We start from the raw sequence: 26,918 nt of genomic DNA, 5'->3' as shown, positions 1-26,918 counted from the left end.
TGGCGTATGGATACGTCAAATGTCGGGAAGGGGTTAAAGGGTAACTAAACTTTTAAAAAGTGACATGTCAGAAGTTTTGATTGGTGGAGGTCAGAGCACGGAGATCCCCACTGATCGCTAAAACAAAGCGGCAGAATCGATCGGGTGAGCGCTGTGCTGCTTAGTTCCTGATCAACTTGCCTCGGAAAGCCAAGCAAGCTTTCCGAGTAGCCAATCAAAAGCAAGGGGCACAGCATTCTCCTGAGTACTTCTGCCGCTTTGTTTTAGAGATTAGTGGGGGTCCCTGTGCTCGGTCCCCCTCCGATCAAAACTTCTGACATGTCAAGTTTTTTTTTTTTTAAAGTTTAGTTACCCTTTAACCACAACAGAGCCCATTGAAAGTGTACTAAACACGTTAAATACATTGTGAAAAGAAGTTTAATTGCCAAGTTAATAATTGCTACATTCAAAATGCTGAATTATTATTTTTTTTTACATGGCCAAAGGACTTCTCTGTAGATATTGTAGTTTTATATGCATTTCCGCGAAACTTTATGATTAATGGGAAAATAATAATGAATATACTAAATACTGGACCTTTTTATAAAGAAGTAAAAAAAATGTTCCCAATGTTCTTGCTTACTGTCAGATTTGGTACTCTTTAAGAAAACAAACATTATAAATTGTTCACCAATACGTTTTGAGAAGTAAAAACTAATTTCAAATTTCAAAACTATAAAGTTCAAATTAATGTCAACTTTCAAACATCAATACAACAATTTTTAATTTAATGTTTTTGGTGTTTTTTTTGTGTTCTGTTTATGCACCGACTCATTACTTTTTGTCTATTTCTACCCATTAAACATGCAATTCAATCCATTTGTAATCTATTTGCCCCCCAGGTAACCTACAGTTCCATTTGTAAGCCTGGGGGTAGTTTAAATCGGCTCTGTCACCAGATCATAAATGCCCTATCTCCTACATAATCTGATTGGCGCTGTAATGTAGATCACAGCAGTGTTTTTATTTTGAAAAACGATCATTTTCGAGCAAGTTATGAGCAATTTTAGATTGATGCTAATTAGTTTCTTAATAGACAACTGGGCGTGTTTTACTTTTGACCAAGTGGGTGTTAGACAGAAGTGTATGACGCTGACCAATCAGTGACCAATCAGTGACATACACTTCTCATTGTTCCAGCCCAGCTTCTTTCACTGCACAATCTCACTGTAACAATAAGAAGTATATGACGCTGATTGGTCAGCCTCATACACTCCTCTGTACAACGTCCAGTTGGTAAAAAGTAAAAACTCGCCCAGTTGTCTATTAAACTAATTAGCATAAATCTAAAATTGCTCATAACTTGCTCAAAAATGATTTTTTTCAAAATAAAAACCACTGCTGTTCTCTACATTACAGCGCCGATCAGATTATGTAGGAGATAGGGCATTTATAATCTGGTGACAGAGCCTCTAAATTGCAACAAATTTTGGAGAAATCTGTTGCAGATTCAAAGCATCTCAATGAAAACAAATATCATACAAAGGACAATATTGATGCAAGACTCCCTTTGACAATGTATTAAAAAAAAGTAAAAAAGTGCATGTACACAGGGCGTGGATTTTCTTCAAATTCCACATTGAAAATCTGCTGCAAATGAATCCATTCAGATTTTAGTGTGGGTCTCCACAGCAAATGTGTGCAGATGGCCTTCTTTACATCTCCTGAAACAGTTAGGTGTTTTTTTTTTTGTTTTTTTTTTGCATACCTCCTACAGTCCTGATTATTTCTGGGACTTTCTAGAGAACATGTTTTGAAAATATTAACGTTTACATTATTAGAGTTTTTTTTTATTTGATTTGGGTCATTCCTGGGCAGAACGGAGCAGGGCTTAAATGACCCGCTATTTTCAATGTTGGGAAGCATGGTTTTATTAGTGTTAAGATTTAAATAACCTGTTCATAACCAGAGTTAAATATCACGGATTCGTACAAAAATGAGCACTATGAGTGCTTAGCAATATTCATTATAATTAATTTCTGTGCATCTGTTACCATACAGCAAGATGTACCATCCTAATTTGTTCCAATATATACGTCTAATTTTTCCTTTTTTTTTTTTTTAAACAGGTTTGAGTGGAAATCTGGCAGACCTTGAAAGGAGGCAAGAAGTATTTGGAAAGAATCTTATACCTCCTAAAAAGCCAAAAACATTTCTTCAGTTAGTATGGGAAGCACTACAGGATGTAACATTAATTATATTAGAAATAGCAGCCATAATATCTCTAGGCCTTTCTTTTTACCGTCCCCCTGGTGGAAATAATGAATGTGAGTATTAATAAAATAAGTTGTTCAATGGAAATTGGATAAATATGTAAGGATGCGGTTATAATGTTAAATACAAATGACAGTATATTTGGTCAAAGATTAAACACTGGGAATTCTAGTAGATTTAACCCTTTCAGAACGAAGTCCTTTTTGTGTATTTAAGTTTTTCACAAAGAGCCATAACTTTTATTTTTTACTTTTCCGTCAATGAATTGGTGTGAAGGCTTATTTTTTGCAGGACTAGTTGCAGATTGTATTGACACTATTTAAAGTAGCATATAATGTACTGGCAAACGGAAAAAAAAGAAAATCTTTGTGGGGTGGAATTGGAAATTAAATTGATTTCTCGTTTTTGATTTTTGGGTTTTATTTTTACAGCTTTCACCGTGTGGTGAAAGCGACAGCTTAACTTTATTCTGCGGCTTAATGCAATTTATGGTGATAACAAATTTTTATATAGGTGTTTGTTTTATGTTTTACTACTTAAACAAAAAAAACTATTTGTTAAAAACAGTGGTCACCGCATTCGGAGAGCCATAACTTTTCCTTTTGTAAATATTTTTATCAATTGAGCAGTGAGAGGGCTTTTTCTTTGCTGGACGAGCTGTAGTTTTTATTGGCACAATTTTTTGGCACATTCAATTTTTCGATCACTTTTACTTACATTTTATTTTTCTTAGAACTAAGGTGACCAAAAAACAGCGATTTTGGTGTTTGACATTTTTTTATTTTTTACAGCACTCAGTGCTAGTTTAAAATAATGTTATAGTTCAGACATTTATGGACGCAGCAATACCAATATGGCTTCTTTATTTTTTAGATTACATTTTACTTTAGAGGAAAAATGGGAAGTTTTTTTTTTTTTTTTTTTTTTTTTTTTGTACACTACTGAAAACTTTATTTAGCTTTTTTGACACTTTTTTATTAGTCCCCCTAGGAGATTTTAACCAGCGATTGTCAGATACTAATGTATCGCAGTGTATTATCATTTCTACAGGCTCTTGTTAAGCCGTGCCGGAGGCAGGGCTTAACAGAGGCAGAAAGAAGGCAGACCTTGCTATGACAACCATTGGCACCCCGAGATCGCGTTGCGGGGCGGGGGTGTGATGGGCTGGGCCCCCTTTTTCTAATGCCTTAGATGCTGCGGTCACTGTTGACCCTTGCATCTAAGTAGGTAAATAACCAGAAAAAGAGCAATCTCTGTTCCTGGCCATTAGTGCGAGGTGTCAGCTGCAATATACAGCTGACACCCGCAGCGTATGGAGCGGGATCAGCCCGCTTCATACTTCAACAACCGCACCAAGACGTGCAGTTACGTCCAGGTGTGTGAAGGGGTTAAAGGGAACATATCACGTTGAAAATGCAGGCTGATTTGCAGACAGCATCTTATAGAGCAGGAGGAGCTTAGCAGATTAATATATAGCTTTGGGTGAAAAGACTTGGTATAACCTGTAATTTATTGATCAAAACTTATGCTAATTTTGGGCTTAGGAGTCCAATGGGCGATCCTACTTAATTCTATGTGGGCACGAAGTATAAAAATGGCCACGCATCCGTGCGGCTCTCTATTATGGGAATTATGGAAATAGCCGAGCTGTTTAGGAAACTCCCATTGAGGAGAATGCAGTTAACCTCCTTTCTCATCAATTCTCTCTGACATTTAGGGCATATCCTGTGGCAGTGTTTGAGATGGGAATAATCCTTTAAAATGTGGAGCATAAAAAGGCACGGAGTTATAAATTATTAAAACCATTATACAAATTGTACTAAAATCTAGTATAAATCCGTAAGGGACTTTTCAAACTGTTTTCAATGTATGTCGGCGGTACACGTCTGGAGTATTTTCGGATAAAAAGGTATACCAAGGTATACTAGCTCAAGAGGCCAAAAGGACATACGTCAAGCAGATACGTTTTCTGCGTTTAGTGTGCAGCATTGGTGTCCAACTAGAGGCTTGGGGCACAAGTGGCTATCGGGTGCTCTGACTGCGGTTCATTCTTCCCCGTTTTTCATTTTCTGCCTATGATAGTATATCTTGAAAGAACTTCACATATTTATATAATCAAGCAGGCGTGTTTTTAGTTTTTGTTTTTTTTGGTGTTTGAGGTTATGCTGTACATTTCTGATCCAGTGAGTCCCGCTAAGACCCTAACTGAGAATGGAGGTTGTGTACCAGTTGCTAGAGAGAGCTGGCTGCACAATCGCCCTCTTTTTATAGTGGACAGGAGCACTCACTTAGCTGTTTCCATTCGTCCTATATACTGTAATGGAGTCCAGAGCTAAGTAGCTACATTGACTTACCTGCAAACGCCGATGCTGCTGCAGAATCATCTGTAGCCTCTGGTGCCGATGTGTCCTCGCTCGTCTGACACGATGCAGGACCTGGGGAAGTGACGTCACAGCGTGATCTGCCAGAAGCTGGGCGTTCTGAAGAGAAGTGGATGATACTTCTCGTCAGAACGCCCAGCTAGTAAAAGAAGTAAACACGCCCCGATGTACGCACATAATACACGCCCACTTGGACTTTTACTTTAAACACGCCCACTTGGACTTTTGCAAGCCTCATTTGCATAAATACAAAAATGGTCATAACTTGGCCAAAAATGCTCGTTTTTTAAAAATAAAAACGTTACTGTAATCTACATTGCAGCGCCTATCTGCTGCAATAGCAGATAGGGGTTGCAAAATCTGGTGACAGAGCCTCTTTGTCATTGTTTCTATGTATTGCCCGCTGGCCAGTATGGATCTACTACTTGGTTATGTAAAAATTACAAATCTAAATTTGTATTGGAAAGTAATAAATACAGGTGTTAAAGCATCCCTTAAAAACAAACCATTCACATAAATGCCTTCATCAAGTGTTTATCCGATGGGCAATAGTCTGTTGTATCTTTGTCTGCATGTTAATTTATATGGGTTGAGATACAGCTCTGTGTGTAATGTGCACAGTGTGTATAATATAGAAGGGACTTGGGCTTTTTCTGAATCTTCCAGCCAGGTTGTTGGTGTCTTTTTTTCTTATAGACCTCCCTTTGTGCATGGGACATTCTCAAGCCGAAACAGAAAAGTGCCTTCCTCAAACTGTTAGGGTATGTTCACACGGCAAACTAAAAACTGCCATAAAATACGGAGCTGTTTTCAAGTGAAAACAGACCCTGATTTTTCAGCCGGTTTTAGGGTGAGTTCACTTGGAGTTTTTTGCAGGAGGAAAATCTACTTCAGAATTCCGTTTGGAATTTTGAGGCAGATTTTCGCAGCGTTTTTTGCCCGTGGCCATGGAGCTCTGCGGGCATAAAACGTTGCGAAATATGCTTTCTCTTCCTCCAATTGATGTCAATGGGAGGTCAGAGGCGTAAACGCCTGAAGATGGGGCATGTCCCTTGTTTCCCGCGAGCCGGATTTTCCGCTCTCGGGGAAAAACCTCCGCTTCCCATTGAAATCAATGGGAGGCATTTTCGACTGTATTTTTGGCACGTTTTGCGGTGCGGTTTCCGCGTCAAAAACTCCATGTGAACTCCCCCTTAAAGCATCAAGCGTTTTCGTTTTTGGAGCTGTTTTTCTAATGAGACCATGAAAAACGACTCTAAAAACGGCTCAAGTGTCGTGGCAATTTCCTATACAGTGACGTTTAGGCTTCCCTTGCAACTAAGGAGTCCTGCAAAACATGAAAAATCCCCCTGACTCTTGTCACTGTCCCAAACTTTAAAGTTGGCACGTGTGTGGGCAGAAGTGTTCTTGTGGCATCCACCAAACTCTCTAAAGAGATGGCATAGTTGTGAACCTCTGAGGATTGACCACACTTGTCCATTACTGTATATAATGTTTAACCACTTTTTCTGTTTGTAGTGTGTGGAGCAGCCAGTGGTGCTGCAGAGGAGGAAGAAGGTGAAGCAGGTTGGATTGAAGGAGGTGCTATCCTTGTGTCCGTTGTATGTGTAGTGTTGGTAACAGCTTTTAATGACTGGAGTAAAGAAAAACAGTTTAGGGGATTGCAAAACCGGATTGAACAAGAGCAGAAATTTACAGTCTTACGTGGAGGTCAAGTTATCCAAATTCCAGTGGCTGATCTGGTTGTTGGGGACATTGCACAAATTAAATATGGTAAGTAAAGTCCTATTGCATGAACTCCTGCTGTGACCTATTTTGTGTCTTGCGTCTCATTTATGTAATGTTTTATAGGGGATCTTTTACCGGCTGATGGAGTTCTTATTCAGGGGAATGATCTTAAAATTGATGAAAGTTCATTAACTGGAGAATCTGATCTTGTTAAGAAAACGCTGGAGAAAGACCCTTTGCTGCTTTCTGGTAGGAATCATTCCTCATGGTCTCTGGTTTAATGGCTCAAGTTGACATTTAGAATCCCACCCTTTTAATGAAGCTCATTTGTCCTCTATATGTGTCTCAGTAACATGAATATCTACAACCCCCCCCCCCTCCCCCATTGGTTATCCCCACTGATTTATCCCTCCAACTGCTGTTGGTATTTCAGGGGTCTGTTTAATGTGTAATATGGCACCTTCTTGATCGAATCTATTTATTCATGCTCTTACTTAATGGGGACCTTTCTGTGTTTTTTGCACAAAACTATGCAATATGCAGTATTTAGAAATACTAAGGCTAAACCTTTTGTAATTTACCTTAAGGAATGAGACATGACTTACAAAAAAATTTCCCACGCAGCTTTAAAATTAGACCCCCCCCCCCCTCCCAATCCTGTATTATTGCTCCTCTTGTACTGGCTTCTTTTGCATATTTGCAATAGGCCCAATTGTGGATATTTGAAGGGAAAAGGTAGTGAATATTGGGCTGCTGTAAACCAGATACAAATGGAAGGTGACGGTAAAAAAACATCCTTTTATAGATCCTCCTGGTAGTGCTTCTTTAATATAGTCTGACTGGTGACAGTTTTGATGCTAAACTTCCCACATATAGCAGTTTGAATGTGTTTAAAGTGTAGCTAAACGTTCAACAATCTTCTGACATGTCATAGTGACATGTCCGAAGTTTGGATTGGTGGGGGTTCGAGCACAGAGACCCCCACCAATTGCTAGAACGAGCAGCTGAAGCGCTCGTGTGAACGCTCAGCTGCTTAATTTCTGTTAGGCTTTTTCCGGAAATAAATGTATCAGTGTACGGGCTCATAGACTTTGTATTGAGCCCGTACACAGATACATTTATTTACGTAAAAAACCAAACAGACACGAAGCGGCTGAGTGCTCACACGAGCGCTTCAGCTGCTCGTTCTAGCAATTGGTGGGGGGTCTCTGTGCTAGGACCCCCACCAATCCAAACTTATGACATGTCACTATGACATGTCAGAAGATTGTCAAACGTTTAGCTACACTTTAAATATTCCGACGTTCCAGATTTCCAGTGTGGATTCATCTCCAAAACTGCACAACAAAGAGTACAATACGTGTGAAATTGGGTTCACAAAACCTCATTCACACGTGCCAAAAAATTGGCACAGATTTTATGGCATCTGCAGTTTTGAACATTAAAACAGTGTGTGGTTTGTATTGAGACATATATATTTTTCCTTTTTTCTATTTTTAAAGGTACACATGTTATGGAAGGGTCTGGAAAAATGGTTGTCACTGCAATTGGAGTGAATTCTCAAACTGGAATCATATTCACTTTACTTGGAGCTGGAGAAAATGAAGAAGAGAAAGAAAAGAAGGAAAAGAAAAGTATGTTGCATTGTAATCAACCTGATCTTGATGGTGTGAATGACACTAATGAAAGCTCATGTGCTAAAAATATGTCAAATTAGACAAAATTTTTACAAAATGTACACCGAGCTAATTCACTGAACCTATTGGCAACAAACCATCCTAAAACCCTTAACTACATCCGACGTACTATTACGTCGCTATTGTTAAGGCTTAATGCAACACAACGTACTAATTTTTCCTATGATAAGTCTTTTATTATAGGGAAAAAATAGAAACGTTAAAAAAAATTTTTTACACATATTTGGTATCACCGCGTCCGTAACGACCCAAAATATAAAACTTATTTTTTCCGCACGGTGAACACCAAAAAAATAATAAAATATGACAGAATCGCTGTTTTTGAAAAGTGATTAAAAAGCCGCATGTACCCCAAAATATTAACTATAAAAACTGCAACCCGGCCCGCAAAAAACAAGCCCTTACACAGCCTTGTCGACGCAAAAATAAAAGTTATGGCTCTCTGAATATGGTGACACAACAAAAAACATTATTTGAAAAAGAAAAAAAGGGATTTTATCATGCAAAAGCTGCAAAACATTAAAAAACGATATTCATATGGTATCGCCATAATCGTATGGACCTGCAGAATAAAGTAAAAATGTAAATTTTTAGCCCAGGGTGAACGGGGTAAAAAAATAATAAAGAATTAAAAACATTGTCAGAATAGTTTTTTTTTTTTTTTTTGGTCACCTTGTTTGTAAAAAAAATGGAATAAAAAGTGATCAAAAAATCACATGTACCCAAAAATGGTACCAATGAAAACTACAGATTGTCCCGCAACAAATAATTATAAAATAAATAATAAATAAATAATGATAAATTTAAAAAATAAATAAATAATAAAATAAAGTTCTGGCTCTCAGAATATGACGCAAAATGTGCAGAGCGTTCCAAAAGCGGATAATATTGGGCACCATTTATCAGTGTGGCACTGGCCACACATCTGTGAAATATTATTTATTTACACCATTATTATACCCTGATGTACAGCTTACATATACCCCCATATTATAATTTGAAATACCAGCAATACCCCAAACAGAACTGCCAAGCAAAATTTGCGCTCCAAAAGCCAAATGGCGCTTCCTCGCTTCTGATTCTTACAGTGTGCCCAAATGTCATTACCGTACCCGGAAGAACGCGTTTGAAGTATTTGTCTTCACTGCCACAAACTGGGCACAACCTATTGTGCACTAAAATGGCATATAAGCGGAAAAATTTTACTTTGCACCATCCTTCGCATTAATTTCTAATGACAAAACCTGTGGGGTAAAAATGATCACTACACTACACCCCTTAATATGTTCCAAGGGGTGTAGTTTCCAAAATAGGGGTCACTGCTTGGGGGTTTGTTTTACTATTTGACCTCAGAGCCTTGTGGGCCAATGCTGTGAAAATCACCAAAATAGGCCTCAAATGCGCATGGTGCTCTTCACTTCTGAGCCCTGTCATTTGTCCAGGCAAACGACACATTTCTTAAAGGGTTTAGTTTCTAAAATGGGGTCACTTCTTGGGGCTTCCACTGTACTCTGGTACCTCCAGGGTTTTGCAAATGCGACATAGCACCCAAAAAGCAAATCGGCAAAATCTGCATGCCAAATAGCGCCTCTGCCTTTCAGAACCCTGCCGTGTGTCCAAACAGCAGTTTATGATCACATATTGGGTATTGCCGTAATCGGTAGAAGTTGCTTTTGAAATGTTGGGGTGCTTTTTTCTCCTTTATTCCTTGTAAAAATTTTAAATATCCACGTTTTATCATAAATGTAATTTTCAATTGCACTGCATAATTCCGTTAAACTCCGCAAAAAAACAAACTGTGGGGTCAAAATACCCACTATTCATCTTGATAAATTCATTGAGGTGTGTAGTTTCTCAAATGGGATCACATTTGGGTGGTATCCATTGATTTGGTCCAGCAGGGATTTTTAAAATGCGGCATGATACGCAAAAATAAAATCCGCAAAATCTGCATGACAAATAGCACTCCTTCCTTTCTGAGCCCTGCCGTGTACCCAAACAGCCGTTTATGACCACATGTGGGTATTGCCGTACTCAGAAGAAATTGCTTTACAAATGTTGGGGGGGGTTTCTCCTTTATCCCTTGTGGAATTGAAAAAAATCATCATTTTAGTGTAAAAAATGTTGATATTCTTTTTCACTGCCTAATTCCACTAAATTCAGCAAAATACCTGCGGGATAAATTCCTTGAGGCACTTAGCTTCCCAAATGCCATGTATGGAGGCCATGGCAACTTCCACGATTGCATGGGGGCTGCCGATGTGCTACAAACCCCCTAAATGCGGCGATCACAATCGATCACCGCATTTAAGCGGTTAATTGCCAAAATAAGCGGCGATGAGCCACTGGTCGGCAACACTGGAGTGTCGGCTGTCGGGAACAACTGACCTCCCAGTTCCCGATGCACACTGTCACTGTCGGCGTGCATCGGGAACGACTCAGTAACTACACATCCTCGCGCGGGAAGTAACCTCCCGCGACGACGCATAGTTACTGAGCGGTGCAGCTCGGACTTAAATTAGTACATTTCACCTCCACTTTGCTTTAAATCCTGTGAAAAGCATAAAGAGTTAAACTTTATAATTGTTGTTTTGAATACTTTGAGGAGTGCAGTTTTTAAAATGGGGTGATTTATAGGGGTTTCTAATATACAAGGTGCTCAATGCCACTTCAAATCTGAACTGGTCCATAAAAAAAGGCTTGAAATTTTATTAAAAATGTGGGAAATTGCTGCTAAAGTTCTAAGCCATGTAACGGCCTATAAAAATAAAAGGATGTTCAAAAAACAATGCAATCATAAAGTAGACATACCAGAAATGTTAATTAGGAACTATTTTGTGTGGTATAACTATATATTTTACAAGCAGATACATTTATTATAAACTTGTTAATTGTTGCAAATTTTCAAAATTTTTGGTGTTTTTTTTTCCCAATTAAATACTGACTGTATCGGCCAAATTTTGCCACTAACCTAAAGTACAGTGTGTCACGAGAAAATCTCACAATCGCTTGAAAAAATAAAAGCATTCCAAAGTTCCATATAAAGTAACATGTCAGAAAAAATGGTCTGGTCCATTAGGCAAATATAGGCTGTGTCCTGAAGGGGTTAAAATATTAATGTTCCCATCTTAAACATTAACCCCTTCCCGCTCCTTGACGTACTATTACGTCATGGCAGCTGTATCGTTCGCGCTCCATGCCGTAATAGTACGTCACGGGAGTAACGGCCGTTTCGGCCGTCTTCCCGACACATACAGGAGCTGTGACAGCTGCTGTCTTGTTCAGCAGCTGTCACAGCTCCTACAGCGGGGACCGATCGCTGTGTCCCCGCTGATTAACCCCTTAAAAGCCGCGTTCTATAGAGATCGCGGCTTTTTAGGGGTTAAGCTGCCATCGCCGGCCTGCTACGCGATAGCGGCCGGCGATGGTGGCTATGGCAACCAGACACCAAACAATGGCGTCCGGCTATGCCATAGACGGAAGCCTAGTGGGTCCTGACAACGTCAGGACCCACTATGCTTGCTGTCAGTGAGTAGCTGACAGTTCTAATACACTGCACTACGCATGTAGCGATCAGGGCCTCCTGCCATCAAGTCCCCTAGTGGGACAAAGTAATAAAGTAAAAAAAAAGTTAAAAACAGATGTGTAAAAATAAGAAAATAAAAGATTTAAAAGTAATAAAAGTAAAAATCCCCCCTTTTCCCTTATCAGTCCTTTTATTATTAATAAAAATATATAAACAAACAAATAAACTATACATAATTGGTATCGCCGCGTCCGTAACGGCCTGAACTACAAAATTATTTCATTATTTATCCCGCACGATGAACGCCGTAAAATAATAATAAACCGTACCACAATCGCAATTCTTTGGTCACTTCACCTCCCAAAAAATGGAATAAAAAGAGATCAAAAAGTCGCATGTACCTAAAAATGGTACTGATCGAAACTACAGTTCGTTACGCAAAAAATAAGTCCTCGCACGGCTTTATTGATTGAAAAATAAAAACGTTCTGGCTCTTAGAATAAGGTAACACAAAAAGTGAATGATTGTTTACAAAACGTATTTTATTGTGCAAACGCCATAAGACATAAAAAAAAACTATAAACATCTGGTATCGTCGTAATCGTATCGCCCCGCAGAATAAAGTGAATATTTTATTTATAGCGCACGGTGAACGCTGTAAAAAAAAAAGAATAAAAAAACAATAGTAGAATTGCTGTTTTTTAGTCACCACGCCACCTAAAAATAGAATAAAAACTGATCAAAAAGCCGCATGCACCCCAAGAAAACTACAATGGATTCCTCAAGGGGTCTAGTTTCCAAATTCGGGTCACTTTTGGGGGGTTCCCAATGTTTTGGCACCACAAGACCTCTTCAAACCGGACATGGTGCCTAATAAAAAAGAGGCCTCAAAATCCACTAGATGCTGTTGTGAATACTTTGAGGGGTCTAGTTTCTAAAATGGGGTATTTCATAGGGGTTTCTAATATATGGGCCCCTCAAAGCAACTTCAGGACTGAACTGGAACCTAAAAAAATAAATAAATGAGGCAATACTTCGCTTCTTACATTATACTGATAATGAGCCGTGCCCACCCCGAGATGACCCCAGTCTTGACCGTTTGTATAAACGGAGACCCCCTATTAGACCGTTTCAGTGCCCGGTTTTCCCAAGCATACACCCCGAGAAGTGTATTTCTATTGATGAGTCCCTGGTACATTTTAAAGGGAGGGTTCAATTCCGCGAGTACCTGCCGGGTAAGAGGGCAAGGTATGGCGTGAAGATGTATAAGCTGCGAGAGTGCATCAGGGTATACCTACAGGTTTAGGATATATGAAGGAAAGGCCACCCCCAAACCAGACTGCATCCTGAACTACAATAGGTACATGGGAGGGATGGACTTGTAAGATCAAGCCCTGAAGCCCTACAGCGCTATGCGGTGTGGTATAAGAAGCTGGCCGTGCACATCATACAGATGGCTTTGTACAATGCGTACGTGCTACGTCGATGTGCAGGCCAGACGGGAACTTTCCTGGAATTTCAAGAGGTGATTATCAAGAACCTAATCTTTAGGGACCAAGAAGGGGGGGCACCCAGTACTTCTGGAAGCGGGGCCACACGCATCGTACCAGGGCGGCAACACTTTCCAGGGGAAGTTCCCCAAACTGGCAAGAAGGGAAAAAGTCAAAAGAGGTGCAAAGTCTGCGATAAGGGATTACACAATATATCAATGTGACACGTGTCCCGAATAACCAGAGCTCTGTATGAAAGAGTGTTTTAAAATTTATCATACATCCCTTGGTTTATAATTTACCCCAGTTTTACTTACCCTGATGCACTCCGCACAGCTTATCCCCCCTCGTCTTTCCCCTCTGAGCCCTGCTGTGTGCCCAGGCAGCTGATAACAGCCACATGTAGGGTATTGTCATACCCGGGAGAACCCACATTACAGTTTATGGGGTGTACGTCTCCGGTCAAAATGCTCACTACACCTCTAGATGAATGCCTTAAGGGTGTAGTTTTTAAAACGGGGTCACTTCTTGCGGGTTTCAACTGTACTGGTACCTCAGGTGCTTCTGCATACATGACTTCACACTAGAAAATCCCCAGTAGGCCAAATGGTTGTCCTTTCCTTCTGAGCCCTCCCATGGGCCCAAACGGCAGTTTATCACAACAAATGGGGTATTGCGGCACTCAGAACAAATTGCGCAACAGAATGGGGTATTTTGTTTCTTGTGAAAATAAGAATTTTTGAGCTAAAATGACATATTATTGGAAAAAATATATATTTACTTAATTCCCAGCCCAATTCAAATAAGTTCTGTGAAGAAACTATGGGGTCTAAATGGTCACATTACCCATAAATGAATTCCTTGAGGGGTGTAGTTTCCAAAATGGCGTCATTTGTGATTGGTTTCTATTGCTTTGATAGCTCTGGGGCTCTGCAAATGCGACATGGCAGCCGAAAACCAATCCAGCAAAATCTGGACTCCAAAGAACACACAGCTCTCCTTCCCTTCTGAGGCCTCCCATGGGCCCAAACGGCAGTTTATTGCCACAAATGGGGTATTGCTGCACTCAGGAGAAATTGGGCAACAAAAGTGAGCATTTTGTTCCCTGTGAAAATAAGAAATTTTGATAAAAAATTACATCTTATTGGAAAAAATGTCTTTTTTAATGTCACAGCCCAATTGAAATAGGTGCTGTGAAAAAACTGTGTGCTCAAAATGCTAACAACAACCATAAATGAATTCCTTGAGGGGTGTAGTTTCCAAAATGGGGTCACTTTTGGTGGGTTTCCATTGCTTTGATACCCCTGAGGCTCTGCAAATGCGACATGGCACCCGAAAACCAATCCAGCAAAATCTGGACTCCAACAAACATATAGCGCTCCTTTCCTTCTGAGCCCTCCCATGGGCCCAAACGGCAGTTTATCACCACAAATGGGGTATTGCCACACTAAGGACAAATTGGGCAACCAAATGGGGTATTTTGTTCCCTGTGAAAATAAGAAATTTTGATCACAAATGACATTTTATAGGAAAAAATGAAATTTTTTTCATTTCACAGCCCAATTCAAATACGTGGTGTGAAAAAACTGTGCGGTCAAAATGGTAACAACAACCATAAATGAATTCCTTGAGGGGTGTAGTTTCCAAAATGGGGTCACTATTGGGGGATTCCTACTGTTTTGGCACCTCAACACCTCTTCAAACCCGGCATGCTGCCTAAAATATATTCTAATAAAAAAGAGGACTCAAAATGCACTAGGTGCTTCTTTGCTTCTAGGGCTTGTGTTTTAGTCCACGAGCGCAGTAGGGCCACATGTGGGACATTTCTAAAAACTGCAGAATCTGGACAATACATATTTAGTAGTGTTTCTCTGGTAAAACCTTCTGTGTTACAGAAAAAAAAATGAATAAAATTGAAGTTCCGCAAGAAAAATGAAATTTGCAAAGTTCACCTCCACATTGCTTTAATTCCTGTGAAATGCCTGAAGGGTTAAAAAACTTTCTAAATGCTGTTTTGAATACTTTGAGGGGTCTAGTTTTTAAAATGGGGTGTTTTATCAGGGTTTCTAATACATAGGCCCCTCAAAGCCACTTCAGAACTGAACAGGTACCTTAAATAAAAGGCATTTGACATTTTCTTAAAAATATGAGAAATTGCTGTTTATGTTCTAAGCCTTGTAACGTCCAAGAAAAATAAAAGAATGTTCAAAAAACTATGTCAATCTAAAGTAGACATATGGGAAATGTGAACTAGTGACTATTGTGGGTGATATAACCGTCTGTTTTACAAGCAGATGCATTTAAATTCTGAAAAATGCAATTTTTTCAAAATTTTCTCTACATTTTGCAATTTTTCACCAATAAACACTGAATATATCGACCAAATTTTACCACGAACATGAAGCCCAATGTGTCACGAGAAAACAATCTCAGAATCGCTTGGGTAGGTTTAAGCATTCCCACGTTATTACCACATAAAGTGAAATATGTCAGATTTGAAAAATGGGCTCTGAGCCTTAAGGCCAAAACTAGGCTGCGTCCTTAAGGGGTTAATGGCATAACCAAGGGTATGCCATAAATGTCTGATAGATACAGGTCCCGTTCTTTGGCCTTTTCCGTAACACCCATAGGAATGAATAGAGTAAACTTCGCACCTCTCCATCCTTGTGCGCGGCCACCTCTCTATTCTTTCGCCACCTGGATGTAGCGGCGGCTGCCTCAACAGGCTGGATGACCCCTGTCCTGGAGGCAGGTGCCTGAATACCTTCAGGACTCGGGCCTTGTGGCACAGCCGATTTGTTTAAAATCTGATATCTGTCACTTTATATGGTAAGAACTTGAGAATGTTTTTACCTATCTAAGCGATTCTGAGATTTTCTCGTGACATTGTACTTTGTTAGTGGAAAAATTTGGGCGATAAATTCAATATTTATTAGTGAAAAACACCAGAATTTATAGAATTTTTAAAAATGTGCATTTTTCTAAATGTATCTATCTGCTTGTCAAACAGATAGTAATACCACACAAAATAGTCACTAGTTAACATTTCCCAGATGTCTACTTTGTTTGCATCATTTTTTGAACGTCCTTTTATTTTTCTAGGATGTTACAGGGCTTAGAACTTTAGCAGCAATTTCTCATATTTTAAAGAAAATTTCAAAAGGCCATTTTTTCAGGGACCAGCTCAGGTCTGAGGTGGCTTTGAGGGCCTTATATATTAGAATGCCCCAATAAATCACCCCATTTTAAAAACTGCACCCCTCCAAAGTATTCAAAACCGCATTCAGATAGTTTCCGAAATTCATTTGTAGTACTTTTTTTTTTTTTTCTGTAACACAGAAGGATTTACCAGATCTATATTTATTGCCCAGATTCTGCAGTTTTTAGAAATATCCCACATGTGGCCCTAGTGAGCTGATGGACTGCAACATCTGGCCTCAAAAGAAAAGGAGCACCTAGTGGATTTTGGTGCCTACTTTTTTTTAGGTTATATTTTAGGCACCATATCCGGTTTGAAGAGGTCTTGTGGTGCCAAAACAGTGGAAACACCCCAAAAGTGAAGACATTTTGGAAACTACACCGCTTAAAGAGGCTCTGTCACCAGATTTTGCAACCACTATCTGCTATTGCAGCAGATAGGCGCTGCAATGTAGATTACAGTAACGTTTTTATTTTTTAAAAACAAGCATTTTTGGCCAAGTTATGACCATTTTCGTATTTATGCAAATGAGGCTTGCAAAAGTACAATTGGGCGTGTTGAAAAGTAAAAGTACAACTGGGCGTGTATTATGTGCGTACATCGGGGCGTGTTTACTTCTTTTACTAGCTGGGCGTTCTGACGAGAAGTATCATCCACTTCTCTTCAGAACGCCCAGCTTCTGGCAGTTCAGATCTGTGATGTCACTCACAGGTCCTGCATCGTGTCGGCACCAGAGGCTACAGTTGATTCTGCAGCAGCATCAGCATTTGCAGGTAAGTAGCTACATCGACTTACCTGCAAACGCCGATGCTGCTGCAGAATCATCTGTAGCCTCTGGTGCCGATGTGTCCTCGCTCGTCCGACACGATGCAGGACCTGTGAGTGACGACACAGCGTGATCTCTGGAGAACACGGCTGTGTCTGCACTGCCAGAAGCTGGGCGTTGTGAAGAGAAGTGGATGATACTTCTATGCACAACGCCCAGCTAGTAAAAGTAGTAAACACGCCCCGATGTACGCACATAATACACGCCCAGTTGTACTTTTACTTTTCAACACGCCCAGTTGTACTTTTGCAAGCCTCATTTGCATAAATACGAAAATGGTCATAACTTGGCCAAAAATGCTCGTTTTTTAAAAATAAAAACGTTACTGTAATCTACATTGCAGCGCCGATCTGCTGCAATAGCAGATAGGGGTTGCAAAATCTGGTGACAGAGCCTCTTTAAGAAATTTATCTAGGTGTATAGTTAGCACTTTGACCCTACATATATTTTGCTATATTTATTGGAGTTAGGCCTCATGCACACGACCGTAAAAACACCCGTTATTGCGGGTCGTAATTACGACCCGCAATAACGGGCCCATAGACTTCTGTTAGTCACGGGTACCTTCCCGTTTTCTCACGGGAAGGTGCTCGTGCCGTTAAAAAAAAAAATAGAACATGTTCTATTTTTTCATTTTATGGGCCGTGCTCCTATACTTTATAATGGGAGCACGGCTCGCAAAAGTGGCCGGTTGCCCATGGCCGGCCGTGCCCGCCCGTGCTAGTAATTACGAGCACGGTCGTGTGCATGAGGCCTTAGTCTGTGAAAATGAAAATCTTCTTCTTTTTTTTCTGAAAAATTATGGACATTTTTAATATTTATAAGGAAAAAGGAAAATGCACCCCAACATTTGTAAAGCATCTTCTCCTGATTACGGAAATACCCCATATGTGGTAATAAACTGATGTTTGGACCTACAGCAGGGCTCAGAAGGGAAGGAGCGCCATTTGGATTTTGTCGTGCAGATTTTGCTGGATTGGTTTTCGATGCAATGTCGCGTTTGCAATGCACTGGAGGGACCAAAACAGTGGAAACACACCAAACGTGACCCCATTTGGGAAACCACACCCCCTCAAGGAATTTTTCTAGGGGTTTAGTGAGCATTTTGACCCCACAGGTTTTTTTTTTTGCAGAATTTAGTAAAATTAGGTCATGAAAATGAATATCAACATTTTTGTCCACTAAAATGTTGCATTTTTCCATTTTCACAAGGGATAAAGGGGAAAAAGCACCCAAACATTTGTAAAGCAATCTCTCCCGAGTACAAAAGTACCCCAAATATGGAGAGAATTGTTTTTTGTTTTTTATTAGAAATGAATTAACCTTTTCAGGACTGATCCTATATTTCATTTCCGTTTTAGTTTTTCACTCCCCGCCTTCCAAATGCCATAACTTTTATTTTTTATTTTTCAGTCAGATCGGTGTGGAGGGTTTTTTTTGCGGGAAGAGTTGTAGTTTCTATTGACACCATTTAAAGTACCATATAATGTACTGGGAAACCGAAAATAAAATTCTTTGTGGGATGAAATTGGAAAAAAACTGATTCCTCCATTGATTTTTGCGTTTCGTTTTTACCGCTTTCACCGTGCGGTAAAAAAGACAACTTAACTTTTATTTTGCATTTCAATACGATTGCGATGATACCAAATGCATATAGGTATTTTTATATTTTACTACTTTTACAAAGAAAAAAAAATAATTATTTGTTAAAAAAAAATAATTGTTTTGTATCAACACATTCTGAGAGCCATAACTTTTTTTTATGTTTTGGTCGATTGAGCGGTGTGAGGGCTTATTTTTGGCGGGACAATTGGTAGAATTTTTTTGCTACGTATAACTTTTTGATCACTTTTTATTACGTTTTATTTAGAGCGAAGGTGACCGAAAAACAAATTTTGGAGTTTTAAATTCTTTATTTCTTACGCCGTTCATCATGCATTATAAATGACGGTGTTACTTTTATTCTGCGGGTCGGTACGATTACGGCGAAACCATATGTATATAGTTTTTTTTATGGTTTGCACAATAAAATCACTTGTTTATTACATATTTTGAGAGCTATAACTTTTTAGTTTTTCAGTCAAAAAATCTGTGTAAGGGCTTGTTTTTTGCGGGACAGGTTGTAGGTTTTTATTGGTACTATTTTGGGATATGTGTGACTTTTGGATCAAAAATAATGATTCTAGCATTGTTTTTCATTTATTATTTTGTGGTGTTCAACGTGGGAAAAATATCAATACAGTTTGAGTTGTTCCGAACACTGTGATACCAAATGTGTACTGTTTTTTTGGTTTTGTTTTTCTAACCCCTTCATTCTTTGGCCACTTTTGACCTTCCTGACAGAGCCTCTTTTTCAAATCTGACATGTTTCACTTTATGTGGTAATAACTCCGAAATGCTTATACCTATCCAAGCGATTCTGAGATTGTCTCGTGACACATTGGACTTTATGTTACTGGCAAAATTTGCCCGATACATTCAGTATTTAATTGTGAAAAACACCAAAATTTTGCGAAAAATTGCAAAAATTAGAATTTTTCTCAATTTAAATGTATCTGCTTGTAAGACAGGCAGTTATACCACACAAAAATGTTGCTAACTAACATCCCCCATATGTCTAATTTATATTTGCATCGTTTTTTGAACATCATTTTATTTTTCTAGGACGTTACAAGGCTTAGAACTTTAGCAGCAATTTCTCACATTTTCAAGAAAATTTAAAAATGCTATTTTTACAGGGGCCAGTTCAGTTGTGAAGTGGCTTTGAGGTCCTTAGATATTAGAAACCCCCAATAAGTCACCCCATTTTAAAAACTGCACCCCTCAAAGTATTCAAAACAGCATTTAGAAAGTTTCTTAACCCTTTAGACATTGCGCAGGAATTAAGGCAAAGTAGAGGTGAAATTTACAAAGTTCATTATTTTTTTCCAGAAATTCACTTTGAATCCATTTTTTTTGTACCACAGAAGGTTTTACCCAAGAAATGCAACTCAATATTTATTGCCCAGGTTCTGCAGTTTTAGGAAATATCCCACATGTGGCTCTAGTGTGCTACTGGACTGAAGCACCGGCCTCCGAAGCAAAGGAGCACCTAGTGGATTTTGGGCCTCCTTTTTATTAGAATATATTTTAGTCAGCTTTGAAGAGATCTTGTGGAACTAAAACAGTGGAAACCCCCCAAAAGTGACCCCATTTGGGAAACTACACCCCTCGAGGAATTTATTTAGGGGTGTAGCAAGCATTTTGACCCACCAGTTTTTTTGCAAAAAATTTGGGAACTAGGCCATGAAAATGAAAATCTAAATTTTTTTCAAATAAAATGTAGGTTTAGCCAATTTTTTTTCATTTCCACAAGGACTAAAGGAGAAAAAGCACCATAAAATTTGTAAAGAAATTTCTCCCGAGTAAAACAGTACCCCACATGTGGTAATAAACGGCTGTTTGGACACACGGCGAGGCTGAGAAGGGAAAGAGCGCCATTTGGCTTTTGGAACTCAAATTTAGCAGGAATGGTTTGCGGAGGCCATGTCACATTTGCAAAGCCCCTGAGGGAACAAAACAGTGGAAACCCCCAACAAGTGACCCCATTTTGGAAACTATACCCCATGAGGAAATTATCTAGGGGTACAGTGAGCAGTTTGACCCCACATGTGTTTTACAGAACTTATTGGAAGTAGGCCGTAAAAATGAAAATCTACATTTTTTTCAAAGAAAATGTAGGTTTATTTTTATTTTTTTTCATTTCCACAAGGACTGAAGGAGAAAAAGCACCGTAACATTTGTAAAGCAACTTCTCCCGAGTAAAACAATACCCCACATGTGGTCACAAACATCTGTTTGGACACACGGTAGGGCTCAGAATGGAACTAGCACCATTTGGATTTTGGAATGGTTTCTGGGCGCCATGTCACATTTGCTGAGCCCCTGTAGTACTAATACAGTGGAAACACCCCAAAAGTGACTCCATTTGGGAAACTGCACCCCCTGAGGAATCATCTAGGGGTATAGTGAAAATTTTGATCCCAAAGGTTTTTTGCTGAATTAATTAGAATTAAGCCATGAAAATGAAAAATATATTTTTTTCCAACAAGATGTCGTTTTAGATCAACATTTTTCATTTCTACAAGGAATAGAGAAGAAAAAGCACCCCAACATTTGTAAAGTAATTTCTCCCGAGTACGGTAACACCCCATATGTGGTTACAATCAGCTGTTTACGTATATGGGAGCAATCAGAAGAAAAGGAGCGGTATTTATCTTTTGGAGCGTAGATTTTTCTGGAATGGTTTGCGGACGCCATGTTGCATTTGCAAAACCACTGATGTACCAAACAAAAGTGACCCCGTTTTAGAAACTACACTCCTAAAGGCATTTATCAAGGGGTGTAGTGAGAATTTAGACTCCACAGGTGTTTTTCAGAAATGAATACGCAGTGGATGGTGAAAAGTGAAAATTGCAATTTTTCCACTGATCTGCCTAATCATCGCACAATATGTTGTGCCCCTAGAGAATCTTACCCCATAAATTGTTAAGCGGGTTCTCCCGGGTATGGTAATGCCTTACTTGTGGCCATAAATTGCTGTTTGGGCACACTGTAGGGCTAAAGAAGGGAAAGACCGCAATTTTGAGCATGGATTTTGCTTGGTAGTAGTTCTGTTTGGGGTTTTGCTGGTATTTCAGTTTATAATGTGGGGGCATATGTAATCTGTGCGGAGTACATCAGGGCATAATAAGAGGGTATAATAATGGGGTAAATAATACAATTATCCATAGGTGTGTGTTACGATGTGAAGCGATCCGTTATGCACACTGATAAACGGTTTTCTTTCTTATCCCCCTTCTGTAACGCTCTGCACCTTTTGGGGACTTTTTCTCCTTCGTAGTTTGGGAAATTTTGCTGGGAACGTTTTGCGCTGGTATAATACGGGCACCCTCGCTTCCAGGTTATGTGCTATGTCCATTCCCTTTCCTAGTTCCTAAATACTAGGTCCCTGAAACTGAAGGAATGTTCCCCTCCGGCCTGCGCATTGAGATGTTTTTCATCACCGCATTACTAGTGCCATAACTTTTTTATTTTTCAGTTGATTGAGCGGTGTGCGGGCTTGTTTTTGCGAGACGGGCTGTAGATTTTATTGGTACCATTTTAGAACACATACAACTTTTTGATCACGTTTTATTTCATTTTTTGGTAAAAGAAATTACCAAAAACAAGCAATTCTGGAATAGTTTTTTCGGCATCCACAGTGCGCTCTAAATTACATGTTCGCTTTATTCTGCGGGTCGATACGATTATGGCGATACCAAATTTATATAGTTTTTTTATGTATTGCAGCTTTTGCACAATAAAATCACTTTTTTTATAAAATAATTTGTTTTCTGTGTCGACATTCTAAGACCCATAACTTTATTATTTTTGCGTGCACAAAGCAGTGTCAGGGATTATTTTTAGCAGGACGGATTGTCGTTTTTATTAGTACTATTTTGGAGTGAATGTGACTTTTTGATCACTTTTTATAGCATTTTTTGGAAGGAGATGTGACCTAAATACAAAGATTCTGGCGTTGTTTTTCATGTTTTGTTTTTTTTTTTACGGCGTTCACCGTGCGGGATAAATTACATAATAGTTTTGTAGTTTGGGTCGTTACGGATGCGGCGATACCAATTATGTATAGTTTTTTTTATTTTTACGGTTTTTCCCATAATAAAAGACTTACTATGGGAAAAAAGTCAGTTTAGCTTTATTTTTATTTGAAGTGTGTGTTTTTTATTGTTTTACCACATTTTTATTAACTTTTTTTAACTTTTTTTTTACTTGTCCCACTAGGGGACTTGAGGGCCTGATGCCCCGATCGCTACTCTAATACACTGCACTACATATGTAGTGCAGTGTATTAGCGCTGTCAGTTATTCACTGACAGCAAGCCTATGAGGAATCGCTGCAGGCGGGTCCTCATCGGCTCCCGTACAAGGCAGACTCGGATGCCATTTTCTGGCGTCCGATTGCCACAGCAACCCAGCGATTGCGTCACTGGGTTGCCGGTCGGGTGAAAACCTATCGGATGCTGCGCAATATTGAACGCAGCATCTGAGGGGTTAATCTGCCGGATCGGAGAATAGCTCCGGTCCTGGCAGTTACAGGAGGGTGCCAGCTGTATAATACAGCTGTCATCCCGCGGTGATGGTGCCGGCTCTGCTTCTGAGCCCGCACCATCACTGTGATGTAACTGTACTGTGCTTTGCGGGAACACCATCCCGGCAGCGCCGTATATATACGGCGGATGTCGGGAAGGGGTTAAAGTTTTCATTTTTTTTTTCCTATAATATAAGACTTCTAGGGGAAAAAAACAACTTATTTTTACACTTTTGTAAAACATTTTTTACTTTTAAGACTTTTTTTTTTTTACCTGCAACACTGACCGCTGCTAGAATACAATACACTACCTAGGTAGTCTAATGTATTCCAACTTGCAGTGACATCAGTCATTTTGACAGCAAGCCTATGAGGACCAGCCAGAGGCTGGTTCTCATAGGCTTCCATACGCGGCAGACCCGGCTAGTTGTCTGTCGTCCGAATGCCATCACAACCATCGGCAACCCCCACAATTGCATGGGGGCTGCCGATGTGCTACAAATCCCCTAAATGCGGCGATCACAATCGATCGCCTTATTTAAGAGGTTAATTGCCGAAATCAGCGGCCACAGATGACCTCCCAGTTCCCTATGCATACGGTCACCGACAGTGTGCATTGATAATGATAGAGACTTCCTCTCACAGGAAGCCTTTCAGGACTAGCCGAAGGCTGGTCCTGATAGGCTTCTCTCCATGTCAGACACGGAGGCCATTGTTTGGCCTCTGGTCACCATGCCAACCATCGGCAAACCTTGCAATTTCATTTTGAGGTCTGCCGATGTGCTATAAACCACTAAAATTTGGCGATTGCAATCGATCACTGCATTTAAGGGGTTAATTTCAGAAATCCGCGGCAATAAGCCGCTGATCAGCAACAGTAGAATGTCAGCTGTCGGGTACAGCCGTCCTTCCGGTGCACACTGTCACATACAGTGTGCACTGGGAACCGCGCAGTAACTGTACATCCTCGTGCGCTAAGACACTTACAGTTGCGTCGTCGTGCACCTTAGTGCGCCTAGGGTTTAAATGTTCAAGTTGTGAATAACAAAAATTAGACTGATGTCGCAGTAGTTATTTCAGTAGTGGTTTTCTTGTTCATTTTAAATGTATTTATTCCAAGGAGAATTTGACAGATCCTTTTTACAACAGATGACTAAAGGCAAGTCAAGTGTGTGTGGGTTGTATCCATGATATTAAGGCATTCTATCCTTATGAGATTTTCCAAAGTAATGATGAAAGGAGAGAAAAAAGTTTCCCAAATGAAGTTGTCCTGGATTACTATACACAGAAGTTACATTAAGTTTTTAAAGAGCATTTTGACCGACATTATTAGTACGTAGGTGCATTAAGCATAGCATTAGGGTGTTAAATTATATTAACCATTAGATTGCCCCTACATTGTGTCCGTAATCAGGATTCGTTAATCTTGATTTAAGAGCTGCTAGTATGGGTGGAATTTTTGGCCTTTTAGAATAGTTACCGCTTCCCCTTACATTTGCTTATGGCGTCCTGGAGTCAGGTTGTAGTTTTCAGTAGTTCCATAGTTACAGTGCAGGTTCCTGTAGTACTTCAGTGTGAACCTACTCATGGCTGAGTTTTGTTTTATTGAATTTCAACTCTTGCTGGGATTCTCGGGATGAAATGTGGGAGAGGAGGGGGAATTTTGCACAGTACAAATACCACATTCTGGCAGCGTTTATGAAGTAGATTATTATTAGGCATCTATTCATAATATATGCACTATTTTACCTGCAAGTACTGTAGATATTGGCAAATGCTTATTTATCAGCAGTGTTGTAGAGCTAGTCTCACCTGCAAGGATTTCCTGAATTGGGAGCAATTTCCCATGAAAGGCTTATGTCAACAGCATTGACATTCAATTGTAAGGCATGCAGTGTGTCCTTTTGGCAGTGCAACTTTGCCATGGTGACAAGTGACTTTAAAGTTGACAGCCTTGGGTGACATGCTTGCATGGCAATAGATTCTTGAATCTAGTCCATAAGATTTACTGTAAGTTGTGTTGTCTGACAAGTCATTCTGCAGTAAAATACTATATCATTAAGCTTAATTATAAATCCAAAGTACCAGTGTGTGTGGGTGCATTAAATGTTGCAAATAACCACTAATATGCGACTTTGTCTATATCTCTTGCTAAAGACTTCTATCTGGGTAACTTGGAAAAACAGGCCTGATTGCTGGGAGTGTTTCTCAGAAATTGTCTTTGGTGAAAGCACTTAATATCCTGATCAGATGAGAGAGAAAAAAAAGTAGTCTTTATTCCAACATGTGACGTTCCGGCTATCATTAAAGGGGTCATCTAGGATCCTAGAAACATGGCTGCTTTCTTTCAAAAACAGCACCACTTCTGTCCATCGGTTGTGTGTGTGGTACAGCAGCTCAGTACCATTCGCTTCAATGGAGCTTAGCTGCAATACCAGGTACAACCCATGGACAGGTGTGGTGCTGTCCTGTTTTTCTGGTCCTGGACAACCCATTTAAGCCTTTTTTCAAGCATACAAGATGAATGCTTAGCACTACAGCTCCTCATACACTATTCCACTGCTATCTAGCGGAGCAACCAGATGGTGAAAACAGTCAATAACAGACCCAAGGATCCTCTGGGCACATCGGGGACCCATATAGGGTCGGCGGATCAGGATAAATTACTAAGAAAGAAGGCGGCAAATGGCCTAGGGCGGCCTCCTAATATTGCGCCACACCACGCTCTGTAGCTCAGACAGGAAGGTGACTCTGAGGCAAAGAGCGAGACTGGAGCAATGTCTGCAACTTTGTGCACAGAGCATGCACCAATTCACGCTCCTTTCAAGAAAATAATCATTCAGGCATTAAATCCTGTCCCTAGAGACATGTTGAACATTAAAGCAAACATCCGGCATATCGGTCACCGAATGGAACACCTGGAGACGTGGCCATCGTCTCCATTAGCTTCTGTGAGTCTCTCAGCCATAAATTCTACCATCCGCAAAACCAATTGAATAGAGGTTTTATCCTCCTGGATAATCAGTAGAACAGAAGCCAGAGATAAAGCCATATCCGAATTGTATGCTGTGGAATGTCGATACAGATCGATCCCAGTAGGCCTTTGAAGCACAGGGAATCTACTATTACTATTGAGGATCCACAGGGAGTTAAGATCCAAGACGAGAGCTAATGATCTGCCGAGAGTTGTCTGTGGACTGCTGAGTTTTGCGGATACAGTGATAACTTTGCAAGCAAGTAGAGAACAGCCTTCAATATCCTTTATAGGCTCTCAAATACATATTTTTCAGGAAATTGCAGGGTCTCCCCTGACTAAATAGTGCATCTTGTGACTTTTGCTACTGAAACTCATGGAAATTATGATTCTGTACAATTGCATTCCTTTCGCCTAGCCATACACAAAGATAGAAAAAGGTTTGCATCCATACACCAGAAGACCTCAGGGAAGCCTGGGAAAAGCTTGACATTGTGCCAGTTGAGATACCATCATGGATTCCGGATCATACTGACCTCCAAGTACCAGACTTGTCGAAGACAAAGTGGTCAGCCGTTGTTAAAGTGCGATCTCAATGATCAAGGAAGGTGATGGCGAGAGATGCAAACACTGACCATACTTGAGTATTAATTTACTATCTCTGGTTTTGATTTAAACTTGGCATTGGCCGAGATCAGTACCCATTTCATATTTG

General features: G+C 39.9%; 1 protein-coding gene across 7 annotated transcripts in view; it reads left to right on the top strand.

Annotated features, from left to right (window-relative positions):
* ATP2B1 (ATPase plasma membrane Ca2+ transporting 1) overlaps window positions 1-26,918 on the top strand; it is a 151,390-nt gene that overhangs the window by 87,063 nt on the left and 37,409 nt on the right. For all 7 annotated transcript variants that reach the window (XM_075856814.1, XM_075856817.1, XM_075856813.1 and 4 more), the window contains 4 exons: window positions 2,109-2,306; window positions 6,153-6,407; window positions 6,486-6,611; window positions 7,865-7,996. In XM_075856814.1, the coding sequence (XP_075712929.1) occupies window positions 2,109-2,306; window positions 6,153-6,407; window positions 6,486-6,611; window positions 7,865-7,996 (711 nt within the window). The remainder of the gene's footprint in view (window positions 1-2,108; window positions 2,307-6,152; window positions 6,408-6,485; window positions 6,612-7,864; window positions 7,997-26,918) is intronic.

Source organism: Rhinoderma darwinii, chromosome 3, assembly GCF_050947455.1.
Source record: "Rhinoderma darwinii isolate aRhiDar2 chromosome 3, aRhiDar2.hap1, whole genome shotgun sequence".
NCBI classification, from domain to species: domain Eukaryota; kingdom Metazoa; phylum Chordata; class Amphibia; order Anura; family Rhinodermatidae; genus Rhinoderma; species Rhinoderma darwinii.
Note: the sequence above shows the minus strand (reverse complement) of the source record. Positions and strands in the feature narration are given on the sequence as shown.